The 18,150-nt window shown below is 47.3% G+C and overlaps 1 protein-coding gene across 1 annotated transcript in view; it reads left to right on the forward strand.

The window, feature by feature from the left end:
* Positions 1–10,077: 10,077 nt before the first annotated feature.
* PTH1R (parathyroid hormone 1 receptor) overlaps positions 10,078–18,150 on the forward strand; it is a 133,718-nt gene continuing 125,645 nt past the window's right edge. The window contains exon 1 of the mRNA XM_060280998.2: positions 10,078–13,327. Coding sequence (XP_060136981.1) covers positions 13,253–13,327 — 75 coding nt within the window. The 5' untranslated portion in view covers positions 10,078–13,252. The remainder of the gene's footprint in view (positions 13,328–18,150) is intronic.

Here is an 18,150-nt window from a genome sequence, read left to right on the forward strand (position 1 = left end):
CCGTGAGTCTTCACCAGCCTGACTCATCTCTGCCTCCCTCCTCTCCTTCTTCTGCTTCTGGGTTTCTCTCTGCCCCAGACTCTCCCAGCTCACTAAGCCCTGTTACCCCTTCAGCTTCCACCACCATCCACCTTCTCTTCCCAGTCCTCTCCCTCTTCTCCCTGTGACCACTCATTGTTGTCTCGCCACCATTCCTCGGACTCTGAGCCTTCTTCCCTTGATGCTTCACCAGCAGGTTTCTCCCACCATTCCTCTGTGTCCAACCTGTCCCTGACACACAGGTGTGCCTCTCTGATGTACCGCAATAACCAGCTACCAACACTGGCAAATCAGATAGTTCTGGGAAGCCTTCAAGCTGGACCTAAGCTGGGATTCCTTGACTTCCAGGGGGTTGGACTAAATGACCCTCGGAGACACCTTCCAACTCTGCAATAATATGAGATTCTTCCCGAAAAATTCTACATCTCCCTCGGGAAGACAGGCGAACTAATACCAGTGTACTGGATGAAGCAAAGATCACCAGTGTCAAAGCAATGATTCTTCAGCATCAACTTCGTTGGACTGGTCATGTTGTGCGGATGCCTGATGATCGTCTTCCAAAGCAACTACTCTATTCCGAACTTAAAAATGGAAAGCGTAATGCTGGTGGTCAACAAAAGAGGTTTAAAGACTGTCTCAAGCCAAAACTAAAAAAAATGTAAAGGGACCCCTGACCATTAGGTCCAGTCATGGCCGACGCTGGAGTTGCGGCGCTCATCTCGTGTTATTGGCCGAGGGAGCCGGCGTACACCTTCCAGGTCATGTGGCCAGCATGGCAAAGCCGCTCCTGGCGAACCAGAGCAGCACACGGAAACGCCGTTTACCTTCCCGCCAGAGCGGTACCTATTTATCTACTTTCACTTTGACGTGCTTTCGAACTGCTAGGTTGGCAGGAGCTGGGACCAAGCAACGGGAGCTCACCCCGTCGTGGGGATTCAAACCTCCGACCTTCTGATCGCCAAGCCCTAGGCTCTGTGGTTTAACCCACAGCACCACCCAGGTAAAAAGGTAAAGGTAAAGGACCTCTGGACGGTTAAGTCCAGTCAAAGGTGGCTATGGGGTTGTGGCGCTCAGCTCACTTTTAGGCCAAGGGAGACAGTGTTTGTCCTGAGACAGCTTTCCGGGTCATGTGGCCAGCAGGACTAAACTGCTTCTGGCGCAACAGGACACCGTGGCGGAAACCAGAGAGCATGGAAATGCCGTTTACCTTCCCGCCGCAGCAGTACCTATTTATCTACTTGCACTGGCGTGCTTTTGAACTGCTAGGTTGGCAGAAGCAGGGACAGAGCAACGGAAGCTCACCCTGTCAAGGGGATTCGAACCGCCGATCTTCTGATCAGCAAGCCCAAGAGGCTCAGTGGTTTAGACCACAGCACCACCCACACCCCTTCGTAGTGTAAACACCAGCAATTGGGAAACATTGGCCTGCAAGCACTCCCATTGGAGAATAGCCTTTACCAAAGGTGTCATGGACTTTGAAGAAGCACAAACTCGGGACAAAAGGGAGAAACAAGCTAAGAGGAAGGCATGTTTGGCAAATCCTCACCGTAACCAACTCCCACCCGGAATCCTTTGTCCCCACTTTGGAAGGATGTACGGATCCAGAATTGGCCTCCACAGTCACCTACACACTGTTGAGGCCATATTCATGGAAGGCAATCTTACTTGGCTATGAGTTATCGCCAAAGAAGAAGAAGACTCCCAACATCTCTAACATGTGTCAGCAGTCTCTGCTCCAGCGCTTCATCAGCTGACTGATTTTGGGAGATGCAAAACGGCACATTGTGTTCCTGATCTCTAACAGGTTGCAGTAGCCCCTGTTGCCAAAGTCCGGAGTCCTAGACAATGCCTGAAACATCAATTATACAAGCGTAACCAGCTGTTGTTGTTGTTTAGTCGTTTAGTCGTGTCCGACTCTTCGTGACCCCATGGACCAGAGCATGCCAGGCACTCCTGTCTTCCACTGCCTCCCAGTTTGGTCAGACTCATGTTGGTGGCTTCGAGAACACTGTCCAACCATCTTGTCCTCTGTCATCCCCTTCTCCTTGTGCCCTCAATCTTTCCCAACATCAGGGTCTTTTCCAGGGAGTCTTCTCTTCTCATGAGGTGGCCAAAGTATTGGAGTCTCAGCTTCAGGATCTGTCCTTCCAGTGAGCACTCAGGGCTGATTTCCTTCAGAATGGATAGGTTTGATCTTCTTGCAGTCCATGGGACTCTCAAGAGTCTCCTCCAGCACCAGAATTCAAAAGCATCCATTCTTCGGCGATCAGCCTTCTTTATGGTCCAGCTCTCACTTCCATACATCACTACTGGGATCACTACCAGCTGCTATAATCAAACACTAATTGAATCACTCGTGATTCAATCCAACATCAGTTCAATGTTTTCAGTCATATGCTACCTGGTAGCGGTGAACAAAAAAAAAATCTCTAGTATTACACATTTATTTGGAAGTACTTTGAAGCAATTTATATGTCATATGGATGCCCAATATGAACTACAACATATGACTGAATACATTGAACTGATGCTGGATTGAATCATGAGTGATATGATGTTTATAAGTTATTCTGCGTTAGACGTTTATAAATTAGTGATTGAAGTTATTCTGCGTTGCATGTTTATAAATGAGTGTTTGATTACAGCAGCCGGTTACGCTTGTTGTATAATTGATACTTGCTACTCGTAACCTAGGTGTGTGCTGTGTGAACGCCTGAAACAGGTCATCAAAATCAAATCTGCCGGCTACCTCGGAAAGCTTTCCTCCCCGTGGTTTGCGTTTTAGAAACTTTTCCTCCAACTTGGAAGTGGAAGGTGGAGGCGGGGAGGCAGAAGCTGAGAATATGTGAGGCCCCATCAGCCTGGGGGTCTCTGCCTTCGAGAAGCAAGACAGTGCAGCAGAAAACTATTCCCAAAGCCACCGGTCCACCGCAGATCATCTCTGCCTGTTCCCGCCCTTCCCTCTGCCTCCACCCGATGGCTCCCTCCTTGGGGCCTTCTGCTGCTCCAGGTTCCTTGCCATTAACTGTCTAAAAATATACGAGTAAACACGTCCCAGATGCAGCGAAGGCCCCAGTGAGAGTGCGCGGCTCGTTTGCTACTGGAAAAATAATTTTAATTTTTTTAAAAAGACTATTTACCATAAAGAACTTATTGCTTTCAGCAGGATCCTGGGATAGAGTTCTTTTTTTACTTCTTTCCCCTTTTAAAATAGCTCTCTCGGGCCTGCTGTGCCCTCCAACCTGCAAGGTGTATAGTTGGAGTGTCTAGAACTCAATGTGTATATATGGGGCTACTGGGCTTTGGTGCTGAGATGAAACAAAGCAGGGGTTGGATTGGATGACCCTTGGGGGTCCCTCCCAACTGTATAATTCTATGCAAACAGAGGGGATGCGGACCCCTCTGACTTTGCTTCAGCTTGGGGGCTGTTTGTGATTTATATGCCCCAATAATCTCACGGTTGGCCCATTCCCACTGAATGTGAGTTAATTTAGTAACATTCGCAAATATTCATTTTTATTTATGTGATTTATATGCCACCCTTTATCCCAAGATCCCAGGGTGGTGTACAACATGAAGAACGTAATTTATGCAACATAATAAAACACTGCTTAATAATAAAATAATCATAATAACGAGGGGGGGGCACATTTTAACAGGCCATAGATTGTTTAATGGCTGAAGGCCTGGCTAAAGAAGGATTTTGCCTAGTGCCTAAAGCAGCGGTCCCCAAACTAAGCCCTGGGGGCCGGATGCGGCCCAACCGCCATCTAAATCCGGCCCGCAGACGGTCCAGGAATCAGCATGTTTTTACATGAGTAGAATGTGTTTTTTAATTTAAAATGCATCTCTGGGTTATTTGTGGGGCCTGCCTGGTGTTTTTACATGAGTAGAATGTGTCCTTTTATTTAAAATGCATCTCTGGGTTATTTGTGGGGCATAGGAATTCATTTTTCCCCCAAAATTTAGTCTGGCCCCCCACGAGGTCCGAGGTACAGTGGACCGGCCCCCTGCTGAAAAAGTTTGCTGACCCCTGGCCTAAAGACATGTAATGATGGTGCCAGGCGAGTCTCTATGCAGAGAGCATTGCACAAAAGGGGAGCCACCGCAGAAAAGGCCCTCACTTCTAAAAGGACCTGCGGAGCCCCGTTCTGAACCATTTAACCATCCGGTTGGCGTCTGTGGGAAAGGACACGGGATTCTTTGGCCTGATCCCTGCAACTCTCTTCTTCATAGAATCATAGAGTTGGAAGAGACCACAAGGGCCATCCAGTCCAACCCCCTGCCAAGCAGGAAACACCATCAAAGCATTCTTGACATATGCCTGTCAAGCCTCTGCTTAAAGACCTCCAAAGAAGGAGACTCCACCACACTCCTTGGCAGCAAATTCCACTGCCGAACAGCTCTTACTGTCAGGAAGTTCTTCCTAATGTTTAGGTGGAATCTTCTTTCTTGAAGTTTGAATCCATTGCTCCGTGTCCGCTTCTCTGGAGCAGCAGAAAACAATCTTTCTCCCTCCTCCATATGACATCCTTTCATATATTTGAACATGGCTATCATATCACCCCTTAACCTTCTCTTCTCCAGGCTAAACATACCCAGCTCCCTAAGCCGTTCCTCATAAGGCATCGTTTCCAGGCCTTTGACCATTTTCGTTGCCCTCCTCTGGACACGTTCCAGCTTGTCAATATCCTTCTTGAGCTGTGCTGCCCAGAACTGGACACAGTACTCCAGGTGAGGTCTGACCAGAGCAGAATACAGTGGTACTATTACTTCCCTTGATCTAGATGCTATACTCCTATTGATGCAGCCCAGAATTGCATTGGCTTTTTTAGCTGCTGCATCACACTGCTGACTCATGTCAAGTTTGTGGTCTACCAAGATGTTCATATGTCCATGATGCTGTCTGGCCTGTTGTTGTGCACCACCCCTTGTCCTTTACACACACACACACACACAAACACAAACACGCACTGATAGAAAGACATAATCTGCTGTCCCATTTACAAAGGACTTGGTGGACGATGGCTAGTTCTGCGCCTGAAGCCTTGACATCAACGGGCCTATTCGAGAGCAAGTGGTTTGGAAGGCTGGGACACAGATCTATATCCCAAGTCTCTTATCCGAAGGGTTTGCTGACCCCTGGCCTAAAGACATGTAATGATGGTGCCAGGTGAGTCTCTATGCAGACAGCATTGCACAAAAGGGGAGCCACCGCAGAAAAGGCCCTCATTTCTAAAAGGACCTGCGGAGCCCCGTTCTGAACCATTTATCCATCCGGTTGGCGTCTGTGGGAAAGGACACGGGATTCTTTGGCCTGATCCCTGCAACTCTCTTCTTGATGTTCATATGTCCATGATGCTGTCTGGCCTGTTGTTGTGCACCAGCCCTTGTCTTTTACACACACACAAACACAAACACGCACTGATAGCAAGATCTGCTCTCCCATTTACAAAGGACTTGGTGGACGATGGCTAGTTCTGCGCCTGAAGCCTTGACATCAACGGGCCTACTCGAGAGCAAGTGGTTTGGAAGGCTGGGACACAGATCTATATCCCAAGTCTCTTATCCGAAGGAGCACTGGGGTCTTAAGTACATATTTATTTAGGTTGACCCATCCTGAAATAGACACGTTTGTGGCCATTCAGGGCAAGCCAACACCTCCTCCCTCCGATGAATTCGGGACTCTGCAAAAAATAATAATAATGTTGGTTTATAAATACCCTGCTGCTATCGATTTCAAAGCTTTAAAGGAAAAGGGGAGGGGAAACTCCACCTATACAGATCTAGATCCCACTTTCCTTTGGTGGCGCTGTGGGTTAAACCACAGAGTCTAGGGCTTGCTGATCAGAAGGTCGGCGGTTCGAAACCCTGCAACGAGGTGAGCGCCTGTTGCTCGGTCCCAGCTCCTGCCCACCTAGCAGTTCGAAAGCACATCAAAGTGCAAGTAGATAAATAGGGACCGCTCCGGCGGGAAGGTAAACGGCATTTCCGTGCGCTGCTCTGGTTCGCCAGAAGCAGCTTTGTCATGCTGGCCACATGACCCGGAAGCTGTCTGCGGACAAACGCCGGCTCCCTCGGCCTATAGAGCGAGATGAGCGCCGCAACCCCAGAGTCGGACACGACTGGACCTGATGATCAGGGGCCCCTTTACCTTTACCTTTGGGGAGCATTAACCCTTGAATGAATGAATCAGTTTCTTTTGGCCACTGACCAGAGTGCCTTTTATGCCTCAAATATCCCCATTCTCATCCAAAGTGCGATGTCTTCCAGAACTCATCGAATGTTCCAAAGGATGGCGAGGCTAGAGGGACCGGCTTCTTTGGCGGTTACCATCCAGGCCCCCAAAAAATCCCACCCTGATTTGCAACACAAACAAATCTCGTGTTGCTTTTATATTTATTAATTTTAGACTCTGCCTTTCTTCCCACAAGGCAGCTTGAACGAATTAAAACAAGACGTTCTGAGCTCACCAGCCACTATAGACTCAATGACCTTACACACCCACTCCAATGTTTATTAAATGTATAGTTCTGTGTGCCTATAATTCATGTACACGGTGGGTGGGGCTTCCGGCCATTGCAGAGCTGAAACACAATAACAGAATCATAGAGTCATATAATTGGGGAGAGGGTCATCGAGTCCAACCCCCTGCAATACAGGTATTATTATTATTTTTGCCCACGACTCTAAGATTAAGAGTCTCATTCTAATCCATTTTTATTTTGTTCTGGAGCAAGGTTCCAGGTGATTAGGAATAATTATTGGCTTCTACCCTATGTGGTGGATGTGCAAGATAACTAAAGCGTTCTGGGAAATGATTTACAATGAGTTGGGGGAAAATGTAAAAAGTAACATTTGTGGAAAAACCAGAGGCTTTTTGGTTACAGAGATTCTGAGGGAGCAAAAATGACTTGGGCACTTTTTTGCCCAAGTACTACACTTGGGCAAAAAAAAAAGGAAAGGCACAAATACAGGGTAGGAGACACCTGGCTTGAGAGCAGTACATGTGAAAAGGATCTAGGAGTCTTGGTAGACCACAAACTTGACATGAGTCAACAGTGTGATGCAGCAGCTAAAAAAGCCAATGCAATTCTGGGCTGCATCAATAGGAGTATAGCATCTAGATCTAGTGAAGTAATAGTACCACTGTATTCTGCTCTGGTCAGACCTCACCTGGAGTACTGTGTCCAGTTCTGGGCACCACAGTTCAAGAAGGATACTGACAAGCTGGAACGTGTCCAGAAGAGGGCAACGAAAATGGTCAAAGGCCTGGAAACGATGCCTTATGAGGAACGGCTTAGGGAGCTGGGTATGTTTAGCCTGGAGAAGAGAAGGTTGAGGGGAGATATGATAGCCATGTTCAAATATATTAAAGGATGTCATATAGAGGAGGGAGAAAGGGTGTTTTCTGCTGCTCCAGAGAAGCGGACACGAAGCAATGGATTCAAACTACAAGAAAGAAGATTCCACATAAACATTAGGAAGAACTTCCTGACAGTAAGAGCTGTTCGGTAGTGGAATTTGCTCCCAAAGAGTGTGGTGGAGTCTCCTTCTTTGGAGGTCTTTAAGCAGAGGCTTGACAGGCATATGTCAAGAATGCTTTGATGGTGTTTCCTGCTTGGCAGGGGGTTGGACTGGATGGCCCTTGTGGTCTTTTCCAACTCTATGATTCTATGACTTTTCATGTATGTGACGACAGCAGCGAGGATACTAAGTAACGGTACCCCTGACCGTTAGGTCCAGTTGGAAACGACTCTAGGGTTGCAGCGCTCATCTCGCTCTATAGGCCGAGGGAGCTGGTGTTTGTCTGCAGACAGTTTTTCTGGGTCATGTGGCCAGCATGACTAAGCTGCTTCTGGCGATCCCAGAGCAGCTCATGGAAACGTTGTTTACCTTCCCGCTGGAGCGGTACCTATTTATCTACTTGCACTTTGATGTGCTTTCGAACTGCTAGGTTGGCAGGAGCTGGGATCGAACAACGAGAGCTCACCTCGTCACAGGGATTCGAACTGCCAACCTTCTGATTGGCAAGCTCTAGGCTGTGGTTTAGACCGCACGCCACCCACGTCCGATAGCGAGGATACTACTGGCCCAGAAATGGAAAGAAGACAAAGTTCCAGCCAGACTGGAATGGCTGATGAAAATGATGGATTATGCTGAAATGGTGAAATTGACTGGGGGAAACCAGAAACCAGGAGGAGGAGAATTTTAAGAAGGAATGGGGAAAATTCATAATGTATTCAAGAGAATACTGTAAACAACTAAAAACTTTGGCAGGGTTTGAGTAATGCTTGTAATGCACGAAAAACTATGGACAAATGGATTACTATTTTTTACAAATTAAAAAATGTGGAGATGAAAAGAAAGATTGATAATGGTAACCATGGAAGGAAGGGAAAGGGAAGGGATTCAGGAAATCCTAAATGAGGAGGTGAATGATATGTTTGGATTTAAGCTTGTTATGTGAAACTTTAAAAATATATATTTTTAAAAAGGAATAATTTTGGGCAGTACTTTGAGTTTCTATGACCTTATGGCATTGCATCACTTGTTTTGATGAATTTGTTGCTGCTGTTTGCTTTATCTGCTATCGTGCTTCATATCATAGCACTGCAATGTTCGCTGCTGCTTCTTTTTAATGCCACGGTGATTACCGAAAAGCTGCTTCGAGCTCCCCATTTGTTGCTGGAAAAAACAGGAGGGGATACAAATATTACACTGACTCAACACACGAGTTCGAAAAGCTGAAAGCATGTAAGAGATCGAGTAACACCAAACAGCAATTAAGCTTCAATAGAAATGAAATAATTTCTGTATTTTAATGTTTTGTTGGAAGCCACCCAGAGTGGCTGGGGAAACCCGGCCAGATGGGCAGGGGTATAAATAATAAATTATTATTAGTATTAGTATTAGTATTATTATCATGGAATTGCATCGTTGGGAGGAACCCAGCCCAGGGCCAGATTTAGGTTTGTTGAAGCCCTAAGCTCGTGAAGGTAATGGGGCCCTTTCTATGTCCAGCTGTTCTTTGTCAACAACAAATTGTCACTGTTTTTTGTGTTGAATATACATGAGTCTGACCACACTGCGGGAAGGGACTCTGAGCATCATCCAGACTGACTCCCCCCCCCCCAAAAAAATCTCACAACAATAACAAATACTGTGGAGATGCTGTCAGCCAAGTTGTGGGAGCTCTTCTGCACACCTGCCAATAGGGATTAGGAGAGAGACCCCTCTCTGTTAAGGAGATGGGCCCTTAGCTCAGTGGTCAGTCTCAGGTTCAATCCCAGGTGTGTCCAGGTATCACTGCAATTATTGTATTTATCATTGGCCACCTAGAAGCATTTGTTGAAAGGCAAGCTATAAATCCTTAAACTCATAAAATAAAATCTGACCGGCTGGCAAGAGGCTATTTTTAATACCGGTCCACTCAATCTTATCTGTGCAGAGTCATTTCCTTATGAGTGATGGGCTGACCATTCCATCTAGACAGATCAGCTAAGCAAGCAGTTTTTCTATTGTACAGGTATGTGGAAGTTATGCCGAAGAATTGATACTTTTGAATTATGGTGCTGGAGGAGACTCTTGAGTGTCCCATGGACTGCAAGAAGATCAAACCTATCCATTCTGAAGGAAATCAGTCCTGAGTGTTCACTGGAAGGACAGATCGTGAAGCTGAGGCTCCAATACTTTGGCCACCTCATGAGAAGAAGAGAAGACTCCCTGGAAAAGACCCTGCTTTTGGGAAAGATGGAGGGCACTAGGAGAAGGGGACGACAGAGGACGAGATGGTTGGACAGTGTTCTCGAAGCTACGAACATGAGTTTGACCAAACTGCGGGAGGCAGTGCAAGACAGGAGTGCCTGGCGTGCTCTGGTCCATGGGGTCACAAAGTTTGGACACAACTAAACGACTAAAGAACAACATATGCTATATGGATATTTATGGACCTAGCAGGTATCTAAAGCCATTTGCACATAACAAAATATGGACGTTTTATTTTATTTGTTGTTTTTTTCTTATATTTTTGAAATGTACATCCAATTTTTGGGGGGGCCCAAGAGAGTGAGGCCCTAAACTATACCTTGTTTAGCTTTTACGTAAATCCGGCACTGGTCCAGTCCATCCGCCTGCAATGCAGGAATTTAATATATGTCTCCCCTCCTGTCCAATCCAAGGATTTCAGTTTGCTGAGATTCTGGAGCTACGGGCAAAAGCTGCAACTTCCAGCAGCAGCAACCGCTTCCCCTCCCACCTAGAGGAGGGGGAGGAGAGGGGGTGGGTGAGGGGTGTGGCCATTCCAGCCTTGCGGTTGCCTGCCCGCGGGTCACGTGGTGGGCGCAGGCCGCCAATGGGGGCCATCTCCACCGGCTGGGGGCTTTTATAGCTGGCTCCTAGTTACGCACACACATCTCTTCCTTGAGAGCCTCAGAGAAGGAGGTTGTGTTAGCAGGAGCCGTCCTCTCTCCCTCTTTTACAGGAAGTCTTGCCTCTGAGCGGCTGGGATGGAGAGAGACCCTTTTCATAACGTCTGCTGAAGAAGGCGCCCCATTCAAGCCGATCTGGAGCTATTTAAACTCTCAATAATAATTTTGCTCTTTCAAGATGGACTTAGGGTGGCGTCCAACTCTTTAAAAAAACAAAAAACAAACAAACTCGGAGTAGACCCATTCAGTGAGCCGTGGCCGTTGATGTCAATGGGTCTACTCTGAGGACGATACCAGCCTTGGAGATTCCTGCAGAGCTCATCTGGTGCTCAATCCCGTCTCGCACATTCTCAAAACTGCTAAATCTCCCCCCCCCCCAAAAAAAAGATAACGGAGAGTTTTCAAAGCATCATTGCCAAAAAAAAAAAAAAATCCCATGCATTCACTTTCTGGGAGTAAGTCCCACTGCAAACGCCGAGGCTTCCTTCCGAGTAAACGCGCTTAAAGTTGCCAGCTCGTATATGCACTGCAGTTAAACTGGAAACGAGCCCCTACTGAGCTTAGTGGCGTTTACGTCCGAGTAAACACACCATTAGACCCGGGCTATAACGCTCCGGTTCCATTGATGCAATTACTTTCGAGGAAGCGCCCCCCCCCCGCAGTCCCGAGTAAGCATGCATAGGTAGGAATACGGATGCCCAACTGCACACTCCCTGTGCACGCTTACCTCGTAGTAAACCCCGTCGGATCCGGCGAGACTTACTCCCGAATAGACGCGCACAGCCTCGGGCCATTTTAAGCGCACTGCGTTCCGCAGAAAGTCCATCCACCACCGTGCGCGGCGGACAATAACTTCCCTCGGGTTCAGTTTCTGAAGCCATACAGCAATTTTTCTTGTAATGTTAGGCTGCCGGAAGAACACTGTAACGCACTCCTTGGCACGTCTCTGCAATCCCTAAGCACGCTTACATGAGCGCGGAGCTGATGTTTACTCCCGAGTAAACCAGCACGGGATCGGGGCCGTCCCCTCCCCTGCCGTCCCTTCCCCTCCCCAACACGGCCCCCCCCCTCGGCCTGCTTTGGAGAAATCGGTTTGGGTCTGGCGGATTTTACGCATCCCGCTGGAGAGAACTGACAAGCGCTCTTGCTCGAGGGAGCGGACGGAGCTGGTCAGTTTCGACAGAGGGGAGCAGAAGGGGCGTGGAGAGAGAGAGAGAGAGAGAGAGAGAGAGAGACTTGAATTGAATGCCTGGGATCTTTCTCGGCAGGAAAAAAAAGGAGCGCAGGGCGGCCTCTGAAGAGTTTCTGGCGACCTCCGGAGCTTTTCCTTGGGCAAAAAGATGCGCCCTGGCTGGCGCGGACACCGTGCGCTTTTGCTCGCCGCCGCCTAATGGAAACGGGCTCTCGGCTTTCCGCAAAAAAAGAGAGAAATGCACACCTCCCCTTCTCTGTGGATGTGGAAGTAAACAGACTGTCAGCGTGTTCATTTCGAAAAAGGAGGCTGCAAGTCGACCCAGCCGCCAACAGCAGCAGCAGCAAGCGAGGCGAGGCGAGGAGCGAGCAGGAAGGCGAGAAGCAACCACTTTTTTTTATCTCTCTCTCCACGTTAACAGCCTTTTTCCGCCTCTTCCCTTGTCGCCGATTGCGCTGCTGAGAGACGCCAGAGGGACCGGTTCGGAGTTCTTGCAGGTTTGTGGATCGCGGGGCAGAGAGAAGGTCTGGAGGGATTTCTGCCCCGCTTCTTTTCTACTGCCCACCCCCCCCCCACCACCACCACCAGAAAGGGGGGGAAAGCTGCAAGACCGCCAGGCGCCTTTTAAAAGGAAACCCTTTCGCCTGCTCCACGTTTCCACGCTTCATTCAATCCGCGGCGCGTTTTTCCCTTTTTTTTAATTTTGGAAACTCTGCAAAGGGAAGAGACGAGAGGGGAGATGGAGAAGGCACGAAGGTATTTATGATTAAGTGACCCCGGAGCCAGGCGAGGAGCATCGGAGCTTGGTGCTGTTCCTACACAAAGCTACCAGGGTTTGTTTGCTTTTTGGAAACAGCACGTAATTCTGAACCGGGAGCGGGAAAAGCAAAAGATTTCAGGCTCTCTTACCGAAACCTAGCTTACTTTTTTGTGCTTGTTTTCCGCAAAAACTCCCAGAGAGATTTCCCCCTCGATTTAACAGACTTTAGAGACCTGCTGGACAAAATCACTGTTGCTAAAAATAAACCTAGTGGTTTAAAGCTCTCGTTCCCTCCCCCCCCCACTTTACAACTCCCCCCAACCCCTCCCCTCCACCCCTTTCCCCCGCCCCTTCTGAGAGTGTGTGTTTGTGTTTGACAAAGAAATGGTTTGAACTTCCCACTGACTCTTGAGAGAGAAAAAAAAGAAAGAAAAGAAAAGGGAAACGGAATAGCAGTTTTGACATATGGATGTGATTTGTCAGCCAGGGGACAGATGCGTCCAGGCAGAAGGCCCTGCCACCAGGGACTGAGGCTGTGTCTGCATTGGGGCGCTCAGCACCCCCATTCCATGCACTGCCCTCCGCTTTGCCTCTTCCGACCCCTTTGAAACTCTTCAGTCATGAGAAAGCGAGGCAAAGAGCTGTTCTTCCTCGCCTCCTGCCTTTGGGGCTAACCCTGCCACCGCGCCCCACCTTTCCCCCCTAAACCCTGAAACCCCCATCAACAAACTGGGGTCTGCCATTAACTCAAGGAACACGGTGACAGGATTGCACAGGACAGTCCAGCCCGCTTGAGACTTCTTGGATGTTGCAGAGAGTCTCTGTTTGGCTATGGGATCCTATCTGGTGTATCACAGCTTGGGTCTGGTCATATGCTGTTTGGTGCTGAGTTCCGTCTTCGGGTTGGTAAGTCACACAGGTTTAAGCTTTCTTTCTATGTTTTCTTCCTCTTTTGGCAGTCTCCTTTTTGAGCAATTGTTTCCAACAACAGGAGCAATTTCCTTTCTGACTAACGACGTGAGCTGTGTAAAAACAAAAACAAAAAACTTTGCGCTGCCTTTAAACAACAACCAAAAAAAGCCAACCCCAAACTCTGCTAAATGCATATTTTTGTTGGTTGCTATTTACAAGCGTGTCTGAATTGCTTGGCGTCGGTGGTTTCCACTGTGAAATAACAGAACCGTTCTTTCCCCACAAACAGCTTCCATATACAGATGCCCAACACCATCCCTTTTCAAGTAAGAATAATATTAATAATAAAACAACCTTTGTGAATAAGCCTCTATCAAACAGGACACCTTTGGCTCCCCATACCTGCATTTTTGCACCTCTTACCTTCTGTCCGGTGTCACTTGGAAGTCTTTGCATAGCTGAAGCTGTTCCGACAGGAGACACCAGCTGTAAATGTTTCACGTTTCCTCCCCTAGAAGCAACTGACAGCAGCAACTTCCATAGAGAGGAAAAGGAGACTTATTTTGCTTTTCAGTTTTAAAAGTGGTAGCGGTAGCTGAAACTGGGGTGGAAACTTAACTTTCAGTGCTCCATCCTTGTATTCTGCTAAGAACCACCAGCTGCCCCTTTAAAGTTCACCCAACTTTTGGAAAGATGGAGAAATGCTTGCGGGATTTGCCATTCATGGTACATTTCGAAAGGCTTTAAGGATCTGTTTGCTGTCGAGAACAAAAGTCCATCGCGAATATGTGTTAAATGTGTATTTGGCTATTCCCGTGTCTGACAGCTGAAGGGTTTGATCTTCTCAATAATTTTAGCCACTGCAACGTTTTTTAGAAGCACATTACGGCCACTTTTCACAGCCACCCTGCAAAAGTGGTTCGTTTTGCAGATGGGAGAATCCTGGTAATCAGCCTGCAGCCTGAAAAGAATTTCCTGGGGAGTAAATCTCCCTTAACACCATGGGACTTAGTCCTGAGTAACCACGCATAGGGTAGGAATTGTACAGAAAATAAGTCCCACTGGATCCAACAGAACGTGCTACATAGGATCAGGTTGCAAGAACAAACCGACCTTGAAGGGTTGCAGACAGGCCGTAGTTTGGAGGTAGGGAGCATGCTCTGCACGCAGGTGGGATCTCTTGTTCAAAAAAGACCTTGGGCAGCAACTATGTCGCTCATCTGCCTTCCCAGGTTGGTGGGATTTCTGCCACGCGTCTGCACCAGATCTGAAACCCGGGGAAGGAAGCAGGAAGGTTGTAAGAATTCTGCTACTGTTGAAAAATTCACCAAGTGCTTAACAGCACACGATAGGAATCTAGCCCGCATCGAAAAGCCACCAGTAGCTTATCCCCTGGGATCAACCTGCTAAGCAATTGAGAATGCCATTACCGCTCATCGAGTATAGATACTTACTGCAATGTACCCCTGTAGCTAGACTATACTGTTAAAGGTGGAAAGGGCGAAAAACACACCTGGGTACTGTTTTGCAAAGAAACATCATCTCCCTGGTGTTAAACTAGAGCTCTGCTCCAGAATCCTTCTGCCCCGTGCGGTCACAGGGAGAGAAATCACTGCTTCTGGGTTTGCTTGTGTCCCAAAGCAGGACATCCTAGACCTGTGTGAAAACAGACAACGGGATTTTTATTTTTATTTTTATTTAAAGGCATATTTGAAGATCGTATGGGAGAAGAATTGTCGCCCATAGTCTCAGCATGGTCATCCTGATGTTACCTCTGACAGGCAGTTATTGTAGGGGGGCTGTATTTTAAATACCAGTTTGTTCCAGAATTTACAGGCAAATTAAATGTGTTTATATTTGTGGGCAGCGGTAGCTCTGTATGTTTGGGGAAGCGATGTCTCTGCACATGTTGTTGTTTAGTCGTTTAGTCGTGTCCGACTCTTCGTGACCCCATGGACCATAGCACGCCAGGCACTCCTGTCTTGCACTGCCTCCCGCAGTTTGGTCAAACTCATGTTCGGAGCTTCGAGAACACTGTCCAACCATCTTGTCCTCTGTCGTCCCCTTCTCCTTGTGCCCTCCATCTTTCCCAGCATCAAGGTCTTTTCCAAGGATTCTTCTCTTCTCATGAGGTGGCCAAAGTATTGGAGCCTGCACATAGTCTCTGCACATAGTCCGGGGCAATGATGCTGGGTTGAGCCCCTACATTTAGAACTTCCTCGCCCAGCAAAAGTTAACACAGTTGGGCACCTCCGGAAGGTTAGCCCCAAAATCCATTTACCTCTCACCTGAAACATTCCCCAGACAAACCTGTGCCCACCTTTTTCTGAGAAAAGAGATCCCATAGCCTCTGGGTTTTTATCTTCCTAGTGTTTGAAATCCTTTCTTCATAGTATGCCCTCCCTCTTTGCAAAGAATAGGAAATGCATTTTTCGTAGCTGCTGACAACCTTTGTCAGCATTCACTAAATCTCAGACTTAGACTGGCATGTGTCTGCACACATGCAGCTAGAACGTATTACCTGCCACCCCAATCTCCAATCAGTTCGGGATGCCAGGCGTTCCAGGTGAACTTACTCAGGACTTGTGTTTCCTTTTGGAAATGGGGCACAGCGGAGACTGTGATGTCTTTTTGATACGTGGTTTATTTACACACATAGGCACCCTGAGCCTACAATGGAGGGCTACACAGCAGAGTCTTGGTTCTCCCATAGACACAGCCCTGGATTCAGACAGGCACCAGCCCCTGTGCTTTCTGATTTTCTGCTTTTCTTTCTGCTACTTTACCTCTGTGTTACATTGCTCCTAAACTCTCTAAGCTTCCATCTGGCATTGCTTCTCATGCTCTCTGCTGTAAGCTGTTGGCTCATTTGCCATAATTCCTTTGATCCTCTGTTGTCCTAATGGCACATTAACTTACACAGGAGGTATTAATTAGTCTGGCTTAATTATCTTTAAACACAAGCTGATTCCAGAGGATTTAAAAGTGTCTAGTACACAGCTTAATACAGACGAGTCTGTTACCCAGTTTTAACACCCGAAGTCTTAATTAAATTTTAACACCTTCTAGGAATTTAGGGTGTCCAGCACCCACCAACTCATCGCACTATTGGTGATGTGGACCTTTGATCTCCAACCTCTTTCATCAGCAACCTTTCTAGGTCCTATGCACATTTAACATGAGACTAGGTCTCATTGTGCACAACAGGGTTTGTTTTTAAGCAAGCACGTACAGGACTGCATTGTTAACTTAGCAAAATTCTTCCTGGTGTGTGACTTATAAATTAGTGCAGAAGGTGTAACAGAATGAGCGTATGATGTTTTGAATGATAAAAAAAGTGCCATCAAAATTTATCCAGCCACCATCAGAAAGAAGATCTGGATTAATTACCCATAAATATGTATATTTAATTATGGAAATAAGGGGGAAAAAACCTGCTGCATACTTCACTATTTGAAGGGAAATCCTTATTATTTAATCCTCCCACCCCCCCCACAAAAACCCTGCAGGTATTTTGCTAGAGTGGGACTCTCCATATCTAGAGGCTAGGAATGCAAGACACATACGGTATCCCTGAGAGCATGTGTGATTCATATTAGAATCCTTTTAAAACTTTCTTACAATTCAGGTCGGCGTTTTTTCGCCAGAATAGGACCTTGCGAAACTCCCTGTTTGGAGAGGTGCGCAGATGTGCGAGAGATTTGGCTAATCCTGTGGAACAGTGGCAACTAAGCTTGGGAAATGGTAGCAGTTTGTGGAGAGAAAGGGAAGACCAATTTGGGATGAGAGGTGTGTGAGCCCCAGAGAAAGGAGCACAGGGCTCGGAGTGAAAAAAACTCAGGAAACAGAGAGCGCAAGGAAACTCCAAGTTGCACAAAAAAAACACGTTTCGCCCTTGTAGACCTGGGAAAGGTGCAGAAAAGAGCAAGCATCTTCTCTCTCTGAGCCACGGCTGAAACACTTGAGGCTTTTGCAGCTAGGAAAAGAGGGGATTGTGATAGAAGTGTATGCAGAGGTGAGAGCAATTTGTACGCAATTTTGCCTGATGCAAAGTGGAGTTTTTCTCCAACTCTCGAGGGGAGGAAGGCAGTCCATGAAGCCGTGAAGGTTGTGAGATTCTGAACAGACAAAAGGAAGCACTTTCCCCCCACGTTGCAGAGTAGAATTATGACATTTGCCCACACAAGTTATGGAAACCAAGTGAGATGGCTTGAAGAAGGAGGCGGACAAGACTCTCCATGGCTTCTAGCCACAGTGCCTATGTTCTTCCCCCACTGTGGACACCAGTTTCTGGGACTCGCAAATGAGGAGAGTTGCTGTCCCTGCTTGTGAGCTTTTCCTAGACATCTAGCTGGCCACTGGGGACATAATGTCGGATTGGAGGGGCTGTATATATCCATATGTCGTCCAAAACCAGTTTGAAGTCCATATCGTGATACCCGTTTCATAATTTTGGACCCGGAAATATATATTAAAAAATGATGCATGTGTTTGTTGTGCAAAAATCAGTGTGGAGAGAACTGTGAAGCCAGCCAGCGCCTCTACATAGCTCCATCCATATTTCAGACATCATGATTTATCGGTATATCGTGATGTTTAGCTGGTGATATATCACAATGTTCAAAACCAAATATCGCCCAGTCCTAATAGGTCATTCGCTTGATCTAGCAACCGGGCTCATTATTATCCCGGCGTATAAGACGACCGCCCCCAACTTTTCCAGTTAAAATATAAAGTTTGGGATATACTCGCCGTATAAGAAATACGACCCAGCGTATAAGACGACCCCCGACTTTTGTGAAGATTTTCCTGGGTTA

Source organism: Zootoca vivipara, chromosome 11, assembly GCF_965207765.1.
Source record: "Zootoca vivipara chromosome 11, rZooViv2.hap1.1, whole genome shotgun sequence".
Taxonomy (NCBI): domain Eukaryota; kingdom Metazoa; phylum Chordata; class Lepidosauria; order Squamata; family Lacertidae; genus Zootoca; species Zootoca vivipara.